We start from the raw sequence: 18,978 nt of genomic DNA, 5'->3' as shown, positions 1-18,978 counted from the left end.
ACAAAAACAGATCCAAACTTGTAAATGGATTTCACATATGATAAAAGTAGCATGTTAAATCAGTGGAGGAAAATAGGAATTATTTCATAAATGTATCAAGACTACTGATTTACCATTAAAAACAAGAAGGTGGTTCTATGCCATACTTAACACCGAAATATATTGTAGATAAATATTTGGAAGTTATCATGAAACCATAGAAAACCTAAAAATATAACATTAAATATTTATTAAATACGAGGACAAGGTAAAGCATCTTACCATTAATGTTTACACAAATGGTAAAATTAACAAAACAGGGGCTCTAGATTTAATGACATAAAAACATAAAACTGTTATATGTCAAAGAATACTACTTATCCTAAAATTCATATGGAATCTGAAGGCACAATGAAAAGCCAAAACAACCATAAAAAGAACAAAGTTAGAGATCTCATACTTTCTGATTTCAAAACTTAGTACAAAGCTACAGTAATCTAAACTCTGTGATACTGACATAAGACATGTAGACCAATGGGATAGAATGGAGAGCCCAATATAAGGCCTCACATATAGTCCAGTGATTTTTGACAAGGGTACAGAGACCACTCAATGAAGGAAGGACAGTCTTTTCAGCAAATGATGTTGAAAAACTGGATACTCTCATGCAACAAAATGAGTATGAGCCTTACCTTATACGATATGTAAAATTTAACTCAGCTGGGCGTGGTGGCTCACACCTGTAATTCCAGCACTTTGGGAGGCCAAGGTGGGCAGATCACAAGGTCAGGAGTTCGAGACCAGCCTGGCCAATATAGTGAAACCCTATCTCTACTAAAAATACAAAAAATTAGCCAGACATAGTGGCAGGCACCTGTAATCCCAGCTACTCGGGAGGCTGACGCAGGAGAATTGCCTGGACCCAGGAGGTAGAGGTTGCAGTGAGCTGAGATCGCACCATTGCACTCCAGCCCGGGTGACAGTGCGAGAGTCCCTCTCAAAAAAATTTTAACTCAAAATGGGTCAAAGTCTTAAATGTGAGAATTTAAAACTATAAAACTCTTAGAAGAAGCCATAGAGGAAAATCTTCATGATATTAGATTAGGCAGTGGTTATATGGCTAAGACACCAAAAGCACAGGCAACAAAAGCAACAATAAACCGAACTTCAACAAAATTAAAAACGTTTGTGCATCAACAGATTGAAATGGTAATCTCCAGAATGGGAGGAAATATTAGCAAATTGTGTATCTGACAAGCGATTGCTACCCACAATATATAAGGAACTCCTTCAACCCAGCAAAAAATAAAACCAAAAAAACTCTATTTTTTAAAAAGCAAGCAAAGAACCTAAATAGCTATTTCTCCAAAGATAAAGAAATGGCCCCTAAGCACATAAAAAGATGCTTACCATCACTACTCTCTAAGGAAATACACAACCACAGTTAAGATACCACTTAACACCTATTAGAATGTTTATTTTAAAAAATAGGGCTAGGCGTGGTGGCTTACATTTGTAATCCCGGCACTTTGGGAGGCCGAGGCAGGCGGATCACTTGAGGTCAGGAGCTTGAGACCAGCCTGGCCAACATGGGGAAACCCCATCTTTACTAAAAATATAAAAATTAGCCTGGCATGGTGATGCAAACCTGTAGTCCCAGCTACTTGGGAGGCTGAGGCACGGGAATTGCTTGAACCTGGGAGGCGGAGGTTGCAGTGAGCCGAGATTGTGCGACCACACTCTAGCCTGGGAGACAGATTGAGACTGTGTCTCGGTACGTACGTACGTATGTACATACGTATGTACATACAATTGTTGGCAAGGATGTCAGAAAACGGAATCCTTGTTTATTGGTGATAGGAATGTACAATGCAGCTGCTGTGGAAGACAGTATGGTGGTTCTTCAAAAATTTAACCATAGAATTACCTTATATTATGCAGTTTTACTTCTGGATATATATTCATAATAATTGAAAGCAGAGGCTTGAACAGATACTTAAGCGCCAAGTTTATAGCAAGATTATACATAATAAAATGAAGGTGGACACAATGTAAATGCTCATCCATGAATGAGTGGATAAACAAGATGTGGTATATACATACACAAGACTGTTATTCAGGCATGAAATTGACACGTGTTACAACATGAATGAACCCTGAAGACATTGTAAATGAAATAAGCTAGACACCAGATGACAAATATTACATGATTCCACTTCCATGTGTGCAATACCTAGAATAGTCAAATTTTGTGGAGACAAAGTAGGATGGTGGTTACCAGGGGCTGGAGGAAGAGAGTGGAGGGTTATTATTTAATAGATACAGAGTTTCAGTTTGGCATGATGCAGAAGTTTTGGGGATGGATAGTGGTGATGGTTATACAACAGTGTGATTACACTAATGCCATTGGTAAATTTTAAGTTACGTATATTTTGCCATAATAAAGATTTTTCAACAAAGTATTGACTAGGATACATTTTCACCAGGATCCTGCCTTCTAAGACAGGCCACCCTAAACTTTAGGGTGCTCACTTTGCAAAAGTTAGGCAGTTGCCAGTCAGAAACCAAAGGCATGGCTCACGCCTGTAATCCCAGCACTTTGGGAGGCTGAGGTGGGCGGATGACCTGATGTCAGGAGTTCAAGACTAGCCTGGCCAATGTGGTAAAACCCTCTCTCTACTAAAAAATACAAAAATTAGCTGGGCATGGTGGTGGGCACCTGTAATCCCAGCTACTCGGGAGGCTGAGGCAGGAGAGTCGCTTGAACCCAGGAAGCGGAGGTTGCAGTGAGCCGAGATCGTGCCATTGCACTCCAGCCTGGGCAACAAGAGCAAAACTCTGTCAAAAAAAAAAAAAAACAAAAACAAAACCAAAAAACCAAAGGCACCTTGGGAAGGAAGCCAGTAAATGTTCTTCATTGTGATATTTTGGCCAGGACAATTTAGCCAGGTGCAGTGGCTCACGCCTGTAATCCCAGCACTTTGGGATGCCGAGGCGGGCAGATCACTTGAGGCCAGCAGTTCAAGACCAGCCTGACCAACATGGAGAAACTCTGTCTCTATTAAAAATACAAAAATTAGCCAGGCATGGTGGTGCACACCTGTAATCCCAGCTACTCATGGGGCTGAGGTGCCAGAATCGCTAAAATCCCAGAGGCAGAAGTTTCAGCGAGCCGAGATCATGCTGCTTACTGCACTCCAGCCTGGGCTGTAGAGCAGGACTCTGTCTCAAAAAAAAGGAAAAAAAATTCTGACAATTTGAAGTCATCACAGTAAGAAAGAAAAGGCAATGTATCTGATGTAAAGATCACCAGATGATCTTAAACGCTGAAAGGACAAATTGTAAAAAGTGAGTTTGGAAAGAGTTCACAGTTCACTATTACTGCCACCCCGTGAACAAGGACCGTTGTTACAGTGTTAGTAGGATGAAATATGCCAAATCTCTTGAAACATTCAGAAGATAAGAAAAAAAACTTTTTCGTTATGTTTGGATTAAGAATATAAATACTGTCGGAAAAGGCTTAGTATTTAGAGGGGATAAGGATATAAATGAAGTGGATATTTTTCATGAAAAAATGAAATCGCTAGGAAAAGGCAGTGTTTGCTGTGAAGAAACTGAAAGTCAGATATCTAAGAGAAACTTGACTTTCCAATTTTAGCACATATCAGAATCATTTGCAGGGCTTGTTAAAACTCAGGTTCCTAGGTTCTATCCCTGGAATCTGATTTAGTAGATCCAATGTGGCACAGAATTTTGTATTTCTTTTTTTTTTTTGAAATGAAGTTCCAGTCTTGTTGCCCAGGCTGGAGTGCAATGGCATGATCTCGGCTCACTGCAACCTCCACCTCCTGGGTTCAAGCGATTCTCCTGCGTCAGCCTCCCGAGTAGCTGGGATAACAGGTGCCCGTCACCATGCCCGACTAATTTTTGTATATTTAGTAGAGGTGGGGTTTCACCATGTTGACTGGGCTGGTCTTGAACTTCTGACCTCAGGTGATCCACCCTCCTCGGCCTCCCAAAGTGCTGGGATTACAGGCGTGAGCCATCGCGCCCTGCCTTTTTTTTTTTCTGTTTTTTTTGAAATGGAGTCTCGCTCTGTCGCCCATGCTGGAGTGCAGTGGTGCAATCTCAGCTCCCTGCAACCTCCGCCTCCTGGGTTTAAGCAGTTATCCTGCCTCAGCCTCCCGAGTAGCTGGGATTACAGGTGTACGCCACCACACCTGGCTAATTTTTATATTTTTAGTAGAGACAGGGTTTCACTATGTTGACCTGGCTGGTCTCAAACTCCTGACCTCAAGTGATTGCCTGCCTCAGCCTCCCAAAGTGCTGAGATTACAGGCGTGACCCACCACGCCTGGCCAGAATTTGTATTTCTTTTCTTTTTTTTTTCTTCTTTCTTTTTTTTTTTGAGATGAGGTTTCACTCTTGTTGCCCAGGCTGGAGTGCAATGGTGCGATCTCGGCTCACCGCAACCTCTGCCTCCAAGGTTCAAGTGAATTCTCCTGCCTCAGCCTCCCGAGTAGCTGGGATTACAGGCATGTGCCACCACACCCAGCTAATGTTGTATTTTTAGTAGAGACGGGGTTTCTCCATGTTGGTCAGACTGGTCTGAAACTCCCCACCCAGAATTTGTATTTCTGACACGTTCCCAAGTGATGCTCTTTCTGTAGTTGTAGGGACCACAATTTGAGAACCACTGGTGTAGATAAATTACATCCTAAGATAAGAAAATATATGGAAAAGCCTTGTAGAAGTGACTGCTAAAAGTTAAGCTTTGAAGGATGAGTAGGTGTTTGTGAAACAGACACCTAGTAGTTGAAGGAGAAGACATGAGCTGCCTTCGTCATGACGTGTATCTGTTACAGGGTGTGGGTGAGGTATGATGTGAGGAAAGTTGCAGTGAGCTGGAAGTGGAGTCACTGCTGTTCAAGAACTATGCTGGCAAGTTTGAATGTCATCCCTCAGAGAAGAGGGAGACAGGAAATGGTTTTAAGCAAGGGATCTATATTTTACCGTGGAGAAACCTTAAATGCACATTGCGAAGTGAAAGAAGCCAGCCTGAAAAGGCTACATGCTATATGATTCCAACTATAATGACATTTTGGAAAAGGCAAAACCTGGAGTAAAAAGATCAGTAGCTGCCAGGGGTTCTGAGAAAGAAAGAGGAGAGAAGCACAGGCGATGTTTAGGACAGTGAAATTATTTCCTGTGATACATGGTGGATACGTGTCATTATATGTTGTCAAAATCTGTAGGCTATACAACAGAGTGAATCCTAATGTAAACTATAGATTTTAATCATAGTGTGTCAGTGGTAACAATTGTTACAAATGTACCACACTAGTAAAGATGTTAATAATGGAAGGTACTGGCAGGTGGGAGTAGGACAGGGGGCGTATAAGCATTCTCAACTTCCTACTCAGTATACTCAGAAACCCAAAACTGCTCTTTAAAAACAAGGTCTGTTAGTTTAAAAGTAAACAGGAAGTAGAGGTAGAGTAGGCAGGAACTACAAAGAAGACAATGCCAGATGAATTTAGTGAAGTCTGGTTTTTCTTAAGCTATGGGAATGTTTATAGCCCATGACAAAAGTCAGCAGACCTTTTTTGTAAAAGGACAAATGATGAATATTTTAGGATTTGCAGGCCAAAAAGCAAAGTGAAAGATACCAGTACTTACATAATAAGAAATGAAACAAATTTTCACCAGTTTTTTTGTTGACAAAATTAAAAATATAATATGGAGTACTTTTTACAGTAGATCGAATAATGAGGAAACTAGAATTTGGGGATATCATTTTACTTAATTGGGGTTCCAAGTGTTTCATTTCATCAGAATCAATTGCATGTTTTTATTTGTTAATGCTGATCTGTAATGAGAGTTTACCATATTTCATCTTTGAATTTTTTTTTTTTTTTTTTTTAACGGAGCCTCACTCTGTCGCATGAGCTGGAGTGCAGTGGCGCGATCTCGGCTCACTGCAACCTCTGCCTCCCGAGTTCAAGCAATTCTCTTGCCTCAACCTCCCGAGTAGCTGGGATTACAGGTGTCCACCACTCCCAGCTAATTTTTGCATTTTTAGTAGAGACAGATGGGGGTTTTACCATGTTGGCCAGGCTGGTATTGAACTGCTGACCTCAGGTGATCCACCTGCCTTGGCCTCCCAAAGTGCTGGGATTATAGGCATGAGCCACCATGCCCGGCCTGAAAATGTCTTTTCATACACTAAGTATTGTCAAATAATTGACATCAATCCGTGAGCATATGATTTTGTTTCATTGTGGTAAAATATGCATAGCTTAATATTTATCGTTTTAACAATGTATAAATGTACAATTTAGTGGCATTAAGTATATTCCCAATGCTGTACAACCATCATCACTGTCAATTTCAAGAATTTTTTATCATCTGAAACAAATTCTGTACCCATTTAACAATATCTTCCCATTCCTACCTCCCCTGTAGACCCTGGTAGTCTCTCATCTACTTTCTATCTCTAAGAATTTGCCTATTCTAAGTATCTCATAAGTGGGACCACAGACATGCATATGACTCTGTCACTTGAAAAGCATTTACAGAATTCTTTTTGATTCTTCTCTTGATATTTCTTTTTGTGTATCACTGTATTGGAGAGTAATCACTTCCAATTGAAGGTCAGTTGGCAGCTCCTTAGTTGCAGTCGAATGGATCTTGAAATATGCAGATCGTTTTGCACTTGCATTCAGATTCAAATAATGCCGCTAGAACTGTAGTTTGGAGTCAGAAAACATCCGCTGCAAATCTGTGTTGGAATGGTAATGGAGGTCTCCTCTCTTTTTAAAATATCTGACAACAAAGGAAGTTTATGCAGCTTAACATTATGATTCAAACAATACCAGTTGTTGAAATGACTACTGTAGTGTAAGTTTCATATGTAAGCACCATTTTGACTTGTAATTTCAGGTTGACTCTAGTAAGAAAAATGAATAATGTGCAGCAAAAGGTAATTTCCAAAACTGTTCAATGATTGAGTGCTGTTCTTATTCAGAAAACGTTCATCTCAACCATGAGCTCAAAAATTAAAAAAATTCACTGCCATGTGTTAGGGCCATTAAGGATATTATACCTCTATTTCTAATAAAAAATTCACAGAACTGTTGATAGTTAAGTCCCCCAGAGCAAATGGAATTCACCACTGATAACAGCGATATGAAAACACATGATATATTCAAATATTTTTCACAAAGTATTGGCTTACAGATAGTATAATGACCAACCATAGTTTAAATACCTTACATATCATAAGATTTGTAAATCTGTTCAAGTAAGTCTTTTTCTGGTCCACCCATATAATTTCTCAAACTGTGATGAAAACATAAATTTATTATCTTAATAATGTTTAAGTGTACAGTTCATTAGTATATTCACATTGTCCTTCAACAGCTCTCCAGAAATACTTTATCTTGCAAAACTAAAACTCAGTACCCATTGTCTTTGTTTCGTGCTGTTACAACAGAATATCTGAGACTGGGCAATCTGTAAACAACAGAAACTTATTTCTCACAGTTCTGGCAGCTGGACATCCAGGCATCTGATTGGGGCTTTCTTGCTGCATCCTCACATGGCACAAGGCAGAAGAGCAAAAACCAGATGAACCTTGTGTGCCCACAGGGTGGAAGAGCAGGAGAAAGGGATCCCGCTCCCACATGCCTTTATTATAATGCCGTTAATCCATTCCTTAGGGCAGAACCCTCCTGACGTAAATACTTCCCAGTAGATCCCCGCCTCACAACACTGATGTTTTGGGCATTAAGTTTCCAACACAAATTTTGAGGAACATGTTCAAACCATAGTGCTTATTACGTAACAACTCCCCATTTCACCTACCCCAGCCCCTGATGACCACCATTCAATTTTCTGCTTCAATGAATTTGACATTAGATTTCTCATATGGGTGGAATCATAATAATATTGGCCTTTTTGTGACTGGCTTATTTCACTTAGCATAATATCCTTAAGGTTCGTCCATGTTGTAGCATGTGACGGGATTTCTTTCCTTTTTAAGGTGGAACAATATTTCTTTATGCATGAATACCATATATTGTTTATCTGTTCATTCAGTTGATGGATATTTGGGCAGTTACCATCTCATGGCTATTGTGAATAGTGCTGATAGGAATATGGGCTTGCAAATATCCTTTCAAGACCCTGTTTTCAATCCCTTTGGACATATACTCAGAAGTGGGATTGCTAGATCATTTGATAGTTCTATTTTCAATTTTTGAAGAACTGCTATACTGTTCACCATAGCAAATTAATGCTGTAGGGATTTTGGTAGCAATTACCTTGAATCTGTAGATCACTTTGGGTAGCATGGACACCTTAATAATACCAAGTTTTCTGACCCATAAACATGAAATTTCATTCTATTTGGGTCTGTTTTAATTTTTTTCATCACTGTTTTGTGGTTTTTAGTGTACAAGTTTTTTACCTCCTTGCTTAGATTTATTTCTAACTATTTTTATTAATTTTGATGCTATTTGTAAATGGAACTATTTTCCTTATTTCCTGTTTGGATTGTTCATTGTTAGTGTATAGAACCACAATTGGTTTTTGAGTTTGATTTTGTATTCAGCAACTTTGCTGAATTTATGTATTCTAACTTTTTTTTTTTAAATTGTGGAATCTTTAAGACTTTCGACAGACAAAGTCATGCCATCTGAGAAGAGAGATGATTTTACTACTACTTTTACAATTTGGATACTTTTTATTTCTTTTTTTTTGCCCACTTTCACTGGCTGGTACTGTGGTGAATAGAAGAGGTAAGGGTGTGCGTCCTTGTCTTGTTCCTGATTTTGGAGGAAAGGCTTTCATTCTTTTACCTTTATAGTGTAATCTGTGGGCTTTTTATATATAGCCTTTATTATATCGAGGTAGTTTCCCTCTATTAAGTTTGCTGAGTATTTTTATCATGAAAGGGTGTTGAATCTTGTTCAGTGCTTTTTCTTTGTCAGTTGAAATAATCGTGTGGGTTTTGTCCTTCATTTTGTTAAAATATCGAACTGTCCTTGCATTGCAAGAATAAATCTCACTTAGTCATGATGTATAATCAGCCATGCACTGCATAATGATGTTTAAGACAATGGTAGACCATATATATGATGGTGGTCCCATAATATAATGGAGCAAAGAAAAAAAGAATATATAAAAAAACAGATTATAATGGAGCTGAAAATGTCCTGTCACTTTGTGACATCATAGGTGTCATAATATTGTAGCAGAACACATTACTCACATGTTTGTGATGATGCTGATGTAAACAAACCTGTGCCACCAGTTACATAAAAGTATGGCACACACAGTTATGTACAGTACATAATACTTGATAATAACCATGTTACTGGTTTATGTACTATACTATTTATTGTTATTTTAGAGTATATCTCTCATTAACTGATGCATGGCTTTATTAAAAAGTTGGGGGGAGAAGTTTATATAAAATTTTACTGAGATTATGACTGTAAGAGAGTATATGGCTACCAACTTTTATTCCATAAAAATACTATTTAGACATTTCTCAGCTTGTGAGGTGTGTATAATTTTTTCGATTTTTTTTTTTTTAAGACACCAGAGTGGTCAGATGGTAGGAAGACAGGAGCCTAGGGGAAAGCATTGGGCAGACCCTTTATTTTGGTTTCCACATGAAGGGCAATGCAGGGCAGGGTGAACAAATAGGATTGGCTAGTTTGAATAATTTTGGCTGGTACTAAGCTCTAGGGGTGGTCCCTAGTGACTCTGGTAAGATTACCGTAGAGAATATTGCCTCCTGGATACAAGGGTCAGATAGAAGGGGTCTGGCTTTGAATTGGTTCGTTTGTCTATCAGAGGCATACTCTAGGCTGAGCACTTTGCTATATCTAAGAATTGGCTGGTCCAGGGAGGGGCAGTCTCTCCCCAACTGGAAAGGTTTTTTAAGATGTCAAAACATCATAATATACAGAAAAAATTTTAAAATACATGTATGTGTATACACACAATACACTCATAATCATTAGTCCGGAGAATCTTTATACAGTTGACATAACCATTTTCCTGATTGCTGTACAATTACTTCCAGGTTTATACTCTTATAAACAGTGTAGCAATAAATATCTTTGTACATGGCTTTTGGAGGGATCTTCTTAAAACGATTTCCGGCCGGGCACGGTGGCTCAAGCCTGTAATCCCAGCACTTTGGGAGGCCGAGACGGGTGGATCACGAGGTCAGGAGATCGAGACCATCCTGGGTAACACGGTGAAACCCCGTCTCTACTAAAAAATACAAAAAATTAGCCGGGCGAGGTGGCGGTGCCTGTGGTCCCAGCTACTCGGGAGGCTGAGGCAGGAGAATGGCGGGAACCCGGGAGGCGGAGCTTGCAGTGAGCTGAGATCGCGCCACTCACTCCAGCCTGGGCGACAGAGCGAGACTCCGTCTCCAAAAAAAAAAAAAAACGATTTCCTTAGGCTGGTATCTAAGAAGTGGGAATATTCTGTTAGAGCCTTAGAATTTATCTTTCTGGTCCTGAAATCATTTAGCAAAATGTTATGCTTTTGAAGCAAAGTTCATAGACATCCTTAAACATTTAAATATTATTTTTATAAATTAGCATATTAAAACATACATGCAGTGTAGACATATAAAAAAGTAAATATTACTCCAGTTTTTGAAATCCAGCTTTTCAAGAAATCCTTTCATATATCTTTTTCAGTATAAATTTATATAGATGTAGTTTATGTAAAGGAGATTTTTATTCCATTTGCTTCCTTGTAAACACCTTTTTTTACCCCAGAATATGCCATAGCAATAAATGTAAATCTAGGTTATCATTTTTAAAGGTTACATAGGTACTATAAATTTATTTAATCATTTAAGGTTCAGAGAGTATCTTTGTTTAGGTTAATCTCCTTAGACTAGATGTGCTGTTATTGCTGGATGAAAGAAAATGCATATATAAAAATTCAAATACATATTGCCAAATAGTATTGCATATAGTTTTAAACTGAAGATTTTTTGTTGGAGAACTCTTTTTTTGTTTGTTTTTTTTTTTTTTTTTTTTTGAGACGGAGTCTCGCTCTGTCGCCCAGGCTGGAGTGCAGTGGCGCAATCTCGGCTCACTGCAAGCTCCGCCTCCCGGGTTCACGCCATTCTCCTGCCTCAGCCTCCCGAGTAGCTGGGACTACAGGCGCCCGCCACTGCGCCCAGCTAATTTTTTCTATTTTTAGTAGAGACGGGGTTTCACCCTGGTCTCGATCTCCTGACCTTGTGATCCGCCCGCCTCGGCCTCCCAAAGTGCTGGGATTACAGGCGTGAGCCACCGCGCCCGGCCTTTTTTGTTTGTTTTTAAAGATAATTTTAGAAAACTGTGGTAATTGATTTCAGACATTTTAAAATACTGTGCCTTTGTATTTATTTTCCATCATTTTATCTTTAGCTTTTGCCTCTGATGACAGAGCAACTACAGTGGATGCCATTTGTGAATACGAAACTTCACGAGCCTTTTGTAAAATTTATATATTGGTCCCTAAGGCAGCTAGATGCCGGAGCACAGGTAATTGGTTAATAGGAATTTTTCTTCAAGTAATACTCCACCTAATTTTACTTCTTGATCTTGTTTCACAATATCTATTTTGAATGTATTCTCTGTATTTCAGAACAATCTTCCCTATCTATAAGATATCTTGCTGGGATTTTGATAGGAATTGTGTTAAACCTGTATATCAATTTGAGAATAATTGACATCTTTCCTTTGTTGAGTCTTACAACTTACGAACATAAAATGTCCATTTATTTAAAACTTTAATTAATCAATGTTGTATACTTTTCAGCATAAAATTGCTGCATTCTTGTTTAGATTTTTGGCTGAGTATTTACATTTTTTGAGCACTTTTAATTGGTGTTGTCTTTTTACTTTTGATGTTTACATGTTCATTGATAATGTGTAGACGTAAAATTGTTTTTTGTTTTGTATCCTGACTTTATTAGTTTTAGGAATTTTCTTTGAGGTTCCTTAGGATTTTTACATAGAAAATCATGTTATCTGCAAATGAAGACAGCGTTGTGTTTTTTTTCCTTTTTGATATGTATGTCTTTAATTTCCTTTTCCAACCTTATTGCATTAGCTAGAGTTTCTAGCGGGATGTTGAATATGAGTGGTGAGTGTAGTCATCCTCGCCTTGTTTCTCCTCTCAGGAGGAAAATTCATTCTGCAATTACTAAGTATAATATTAGCTGGGGTATTTTCATAGATACTTTCAATCAAGTTTCCCTGTATTCCTGTTTTCTGAGTTTTAAAAAAATCATTAATGGTGTTGAATTTTTTTAGATACTTTTTTTGCATTGATTGATAAGATCACATGATCTTTTTCATCTTTAACTTGTTAATATGAATTACTTTGAAATATTAAATTAGCCATGTGTCTCTGAAATAAAACCTACTTGGTTGTGGTGTTTAATTCTTTTTATATGTTTTTATATTACCTAATTCTATTTGCTAATATTTTGTTAAGGACTTTTGTTTCTATATTCATGAGAGATATTTGTCTATAGTTTTGAACTCTCTTTGGTTTTGTATCAGGGCAATATTAGGTTCATAAAATGAATTGGGAAGGGTCTTATCTTTTATATTTTCTGGAAGAAATTATGTAGACTTAGTGTTCATTCTTCTTTAAACATTTGGTAGGATTCTCCAGTGAAACTATGTGGATGAGATTTCTTTTGGGGGAGGTTTTAAATTGTGAATTTAAGTTCTTTAATAGTTACAGGTCTGTTCTAGTTACGTAATTCATATTGATGATTTATAATAGTTTGTATACTCTTTGAGGAACTGAACCATTCACATGTATGCAAATTTATGTGTATAGAGTTTTTCATAGTATTCTCTTATCCTTTTGATGTCTTCAGTATCTGTAGTGGTAGCCTTATTTCCTTCTTAATATGGATAATTTGTGTTTTCTTTCTTTACTTCATCTTTTTTGCTAGAAGTTTCTCTGTTTCTCCCTTTTATTGATCTTTCAAAAGATCATCTGTTTCATTTATATTTATTTATTTATTTATTTATTTATTTATTTACTTACTTACTTACTTACTTACTTACTGAGACAGAGTCTCACTCACTCCCTTACCCAGGCTGGAGTTCACTGGCACAGTCTCAGCTCACTGCAACCTCTGCCTCCTGGGCTGAAGCGATTCTCCTGCCTCAGCCTCCCAAGTAGCTGGGATTACAGATGCACACCACCACACCTGGCTAATTTTTGTGGTTCCTTTTTATTTTTTTAGTAGAGATGCAGTTTTACCATGTTAACCTCAAGTGATCTGCCCACCTCGGCCTCCCAAAGTACTGGGATTACAGGTGTGAGCCACCATGTCTGGCTCAACCCTTGAATTCTTCAGAAGTTTGTTGTCTTTCTGTTTTTCTGGTTTTCTAGTTTATTGTATTGTTGAGGTTGTTTTATGGCTGAGAATATGTATTCTGTTGTTTGGTGGAGTGTTGCATAAATGTCAATTTGATCCTGTTGGTTAATGGTGTTTGTGAGTTGTCTATACCCTTGCTGATACTTTGTCTTGTTCTATCAAGTGTGGAGAGATAGATGGATGTTGAAGTCTCTGGCTATAATTGTAGATTTATATGTTGTAACCTTCATCTGTTTTACCTCACATATTTTGTAACTGTGTTCTTGTAAATTTAGGATTATGTCTTGGTGGATTTGCCCTTTTTATCATTTTATAATGTCCTCTATTTCTGATCATTTGCATTGCCTCTGAAATCTCTTTATCTAATACTAATATAGAGACTTCTGCCTTCTTTTGATGCATGTTCTAATAATATATCTTTTCCCAGTCTTTTTCTTTTGACCTGCTTATATTATATCTAGAATGAGTTTTTTTTTTTTTTAAATAAATGGCATATAGCTGGATTTAGGAAAAATAAACTTTGTCAAGCTCTGTGTTTTAATTGGTGTTTTAGGCCATTTACATGTAATGTACTCATTGATATGTTAGGGCTGAAGCTGTAACTGTTTTTTTAACTACTGGGTGGTTCTTTTTCTCTTTTTCATTTCTTTGGTTCCTTTTCCTGCTTTCTTACGGGTTACTTGAACATTTTTTAGAATTTTATTTTCCTTTATCTATAGTGTATTGAGTGTATCTCTTTGTATAACTTTTCTAATAGTTCTTCTTGGTATTACATTTGTTGTAATTTAGGATCTTTAAGATGGAGAGTACCCCTCCAATGATTAGAAGCCATAGAAGATGGAAGTAAAGGGTTTTTCTTGGTTTTTTTTTGTTTGTTTTTGAGACAGAATCTCACTCTGTTGCTCAGGCAGGAGTGCAGTGGTGATCATAGATCACTGCAGCCTCTAGCTCCTGGGCTGAAGCAATCCTCCTCCCTCAGCCTCCTGCATAACTAGGATTATAGACGTTTGCCACCACACATAGCTAATTAAAAAGTTTTTTTTTTTTTGGTAGAGGCAGTGTCTTGCTTTGTTGCCCAGGCTGGTCTCTAACTCTTGACCTCAAGTGATCCTCCTGCCTTGGCCTCCCAAATTGTTGGAATTACAGCTGCAAGCCAACCCATCTGGCTGCAATAAAGAATTTATTTATTTATTTATTTATTTTTTTGGAGACAAAGTCTCGCTGTGTCGCCCAGGCTGGAGTGCAGTGGCCGGATCTGAGCTCACTGCAAGCTCTGCCTTCCGGGTTCACGCCATTCTCCTGCCTCAGCCTCCCGTGTAGCTGGGATCACAGGTGCCCGTCACCACGCCCGGCTAATTTTTTTTAATGCATTTTTAGTAGAGACAGGGTTTCACCGTATTAGCCAGGATGGTCTCGATCTCCTGACCTCGTGATACACCCATCTCAGCTTCCCAAAGTACTGGGATTACAGGCGTAAGCCACCGCGCCCAGCCAAGAATTTATTACTTTTAGGTCCTGGGAGTTACATGGCAAACCTGGAGTCCACATACTTGGAAGTCAGGAAGCACAGGCAGGGAGAGAGAGCGAGTGAGAGAGAAAGGGACCTGTGGACAAGTGCCCTTATTGGATTCCAGGATGTTACCCATACAGGTTTTTCACAGGGTGTTTTGTTTGTTGAATTTAAAGCAAGCAGGCATGAGTTCTAGGAGGTAGTCACTGTGGCATATTCACACAGTCTATAGTGAGGTATGAGGGTCTGTAGACAAGTTGTGTGGACTGCATCTAGCTATCCCACAGGGAAGTGGTCATCAAGGAGGAGTTGTCTAAGGCAGATATCTGGATCAAACACATTTAGGAACTAGGGGTGGGGATGGGGATTTAGAACTGGAAACCATGTTAAAAGTGACTGATCCCTGCTTCTAGTGTGAAAAAGTTCAACTTATATTTAAAATGAATGCCAGGGCAACATAAAATTATAAACGTTCACTACAACATTATGTATAACTTATTCAGTCTATTGCTATTGTCAGTTTACCGGTTTGAATAAAATACAGAAACTTTACTTCCCTTTTTATCCCTTAACCTTTTCTATATACACTTAGAACCACATTAGAGAATGTTATCATTTTTGCTTCAACCATCAAACACAATTTATAAAACTCAAGAAGAGAAGGAAAGTTTATTATATTTACCCATATTTTTGCTTACTTTGTTCTTCTCTCCTTCCAGATGTGCCACAGTTCCCTCTTTCATTATATCCTGTCTGTTTAGAGGACTTCTTTATCAGTTCTTTAGAGTAGTTTTTTTTTTTTTTCTTTTGAGACAGGGTCTCGCTCTGCTGCCCAGGCTAGATGCAGTGGTATGATCTCAGCTCACTGCAACCTCCGTCTCCTGGGTTCAAGCGATGCTCCTGCCTCACCCTCCCAAGTAGCTGGGATTACAGGTACCCACCACCATGCCCATCTACTTTTTGTATTTTTAGTAGAGACGGGGTTCGCCATGTTGGCCAGGCTGGTCTCGAACTCCTGACCTCAGGTGATCCACCTGCCGCAGCCTCCCAAAGTACTGGGATTACAGGCATGAGCCACCTCACCTGGCCTAGAGTAGGTTTGCTGATGACGCATTCTCTTAGTTTTTCTTAACATATTTTGATTTCTTTTCAATTCCTGAAGGATATTTTCACTGGGTATCAGATTCCAGGGTGACAGTTCTTTACTTTCAGTACTTAAAAAATGTGCAAATTCTTTCTGCCCTCCATGGTTTCTGGTAAGAAATCTACTGTCATTTGAGTTATTTTCCCCATAGTTGTAAGGTGTCATTTCTCTCACACACATTTGTCTTTAGTTTTTATGTTTGACTGTGATGGGTCTTGGTGTTGATCTCTTTATTTTAGCCTGTTTGGTGTTTGCCTAGTTTCTTCAGTCTCTGGGCACGTTTTTTGCCAAGTCCAGGAAGTTTTCAGTCATTATTTCTTCAATTTCATGCTCTGTGTGCATGTGTATGTGTTTTTGTTTTGTTTTGTTTTTTGAGACAGGGTCTCGCTTTGTTGCCCAGGCTGGAGTGCAGTGGCACAATCACAGCTCACTGCAGCCTCACCCTCCTGGGCTCAAGCTGGGACTACAGGCATATACTACCTTACCTGGCTAGTTTTTTTGCTTTGTAGAGATAGGGTCTCCCTATGTTGCCCAGGCTGGTCTTGAACTCCTAGGCTCAAGTGATCTTCCATCTTGGCCTCCCAAAGTGCCGGGAGTACAACTGTGAGTCACCGCCCCCGGTTTCTTTCAAGTACTTTTTCAGCCCTACCTGATTTTTCCTTTCCTGGGACTCTAATGACATGATTTTAGATGTTTTGTTATTCCCTGAAGTTCTGGTTGTTGTTGTTGTTGTTGTTATTTTTCCAGGTGGTTTGTAGTTGTTCAGGTTGGGTGTTTTCTGTTGTTTTATTTTCCAGTTATTCTTTCCTCCATCCTCTCCATTCTGTTATTGAAACTGTTACTGTATTTCCAGTTCTGAAATATTCACTTGGTTCTTTTTCCGTTTTTTCTTTGGTAAGTCTTTCTGTGTCTTCGATGAGATTTTCTAAAAGCGTATACAGGTGCTCCTTTTGTCATGGCTACTTTAGAATCTTTGTCAGACAATTCTAACATTCTGTCCTGTTGGTGTTGGCAGCTGTTGATTGTCTTTTCTTCATTTAGTTTGAAATCTTTCTCGTCCTTGGAATGATGGCTGATTTTAAATTGAAAACTAGACATTTTGGGTCTAGATTTGTTTTAGCAAAAGTTTTAGCATAACTTAGGTGAAGCTTCAGCAACAACCCGGAGTGCTAGTTTTGGATTTTTTTTCTCTTTTCCTTCAATTAAAGGCAAATACTATCCATATTTTTTTTTCCTTGTCTTTCTTGTTTTTTTTTTGAGACAGAGTCTTGCTGTGTCGCCCAGGCTGGAGAGCAGTGGCACGATCTCAGCTCACTTCAACCTCCGACTCCCAGGTTCAAGCGATTCTTCTGCCTCACCCTCCTGAATAGCTGGGATTACAGGTGCGCGCCACCAAGCCCAGTTAATTTTTGTACTTTTAGTAGAGGTGGGGTTTCACCATGTTGACCAGGATGGTCTTGATCTCCTGACCTTGTGATCTGCCCGCCTTGGCCTCCCAAAGTGCTGGGATTACAGGCGTGAGCCACTGAGCCCAGCCCACATATTTTTTTCAAGTTTATTTTTTCATTATGAAAGTGTAGTAGTAAGCATTAGAGATAATTTTAAAAACAAAAAAAGTTTACCTTAATCCTGTCATTTTAACACACTGTAAGTAGAGTTTTGAACATTTTTTCTGTTTTTTACACAAAGGTTTGAAAACACCTATGTATTATTTTTTCTAATAAAATTGTATTGACAGTATATGTAAATTAGATTGCACTGCTTGTGTGTCTTACCACTCAACCATTTGGCCTTTGACACTGGCAAAACCTCAATAGATTTGTTTTTAATTTTAGATGCAGAAATTTAAAAGCCAAAACTTATCCACGTTGCAGGATCAATACTGAGTTAGAAACCATTTGGTCACAAATTTCCATGCAGATAGGGGAAACTGCTATAAAACTCAGTCACGTGAGATTGGAGAATTGGGTCATAATAAAGGAAATTTTAAGTTGTTATTAAATCTGGGTTAAGCATTCTGATCTGCAACAGTTTGAAATGCTTTCCTTTCATTTGATTCTTTTTTTTTTTTTTTTTGAGACGGAGTCTCGCTCTGTTGCCCAGGCTGGAGTGCAGTGGCGCAATCTTGGCTCACTGCAAGCTCCGCCTCCCGGGTTCACGCCATTCTCCTGCCTTAGTCTCCCAAGTAGCTGGGACTACAGGCGCCCGCCACGACACCCGGCTAAGTTTTTGTATTTTTAGTAGAGAGGGGATTTCACCGTGTTAGCCAGGATGGTCTTGATCTCCTGAACTCATGATCTGCCTGCCTCGGCCTCCCAAAGTGCTGGGATTACAGGCGTGAGCCACCGTGCCTGGCCTCATTTGATTCTTAATGGAAATATCAAATACCATTAGATCATATATTATTTTAGTAGTTTCTTGCTAATATTTCTGTTTTGCCCATTTTGTTTTTGTTTTATTCTTCATGAGAATTATCCATGATTCTAACCCAATATTTTACTGTTTTGAAATTGCTAAAAGTTTTTGGAGTCACTGTGACTTTTGTAGTCAGAGTGAGCTGAAGGGAACTGAGGGTCTAGATAATCATTTCATAAGCGAACACAGAAAGATATGCCTGATAAGCTGGTTTTCATCGATGGTGGAGCAATCAGCAACCGAGAATGTAGGTAGTCCACCTCTGTTCCCTTGATAGTTCTCTGTGTCAGAAATATAGCATGATCTTATGTTCTTACACGTTTTAGAAAAATGTACAGTCATACTTTTAAATAATTTTTAAGTTGATAAAATTATCACTTTCCAATTTTGCATATTTTCAACTTTAAATTAGCCACAGATTCACTTACTTTTAATACATATATTTGATTTAATATTTAAAATAGTTATTGGCCAGGTGCAGTGGCTCATGATCCTGTAATC

The 18,978-nt window shown here is 38.6% G+C and overlaps 1 protein-coding gene across 7 annotated transcripts in view; it reads left to right on the top strand.

Moving 5' to 3' along the window:
* The window catches only part of CCDC138 (coiled-coil domain containing 138), a 103,734-nt gene that overhangs the window by 44,375 nt on the left and 40,381 nt on the right, over window positions 1–18,978 (top strand). For 5 of the 7 annotated variants that reach the window (XR_012095405.1, XR_012095406.1, XM_037994246.2 and 2 more), the window contains one exon: window positions 11,430–11,546. The exons of the other annotated variants lie outside the window; for them this stretch is intronic. Coding sequence is in view for 3 of the 5 variants with exons in the window: in XM_037994246.2 (XP_037850174.2) it covers window positions 11,430–11,546 (117 nt within the window). In the remaining 2 variants the exon portion in view is untranslated. The remainder of the gene's footprint in view (window positions 1–11,429; window positions 11,547–18,978) is intronic. 7 annotated transcript variants of the gene reach the window in all.

The sequence above is a fragment of the Chlorocebus sabaeus genome, chromosome 14 (assembly GCF_047675955.1).
Source record: "Chlorocebus sabaeus isolate Y175 chromosome 14, mChlSab1.0.hap1, whole genome shotgun sequence".
Classification (NCBI taxonomy): Eukaryota; Metazoa; Chordata; class Mammalia; order Primates; family Cercopithecidae; genus Chlorocebus; species Chlorocebus sabaeus.
This window is presented reverse-complemented; position numbering and strand designations above follow the sequence as displayed.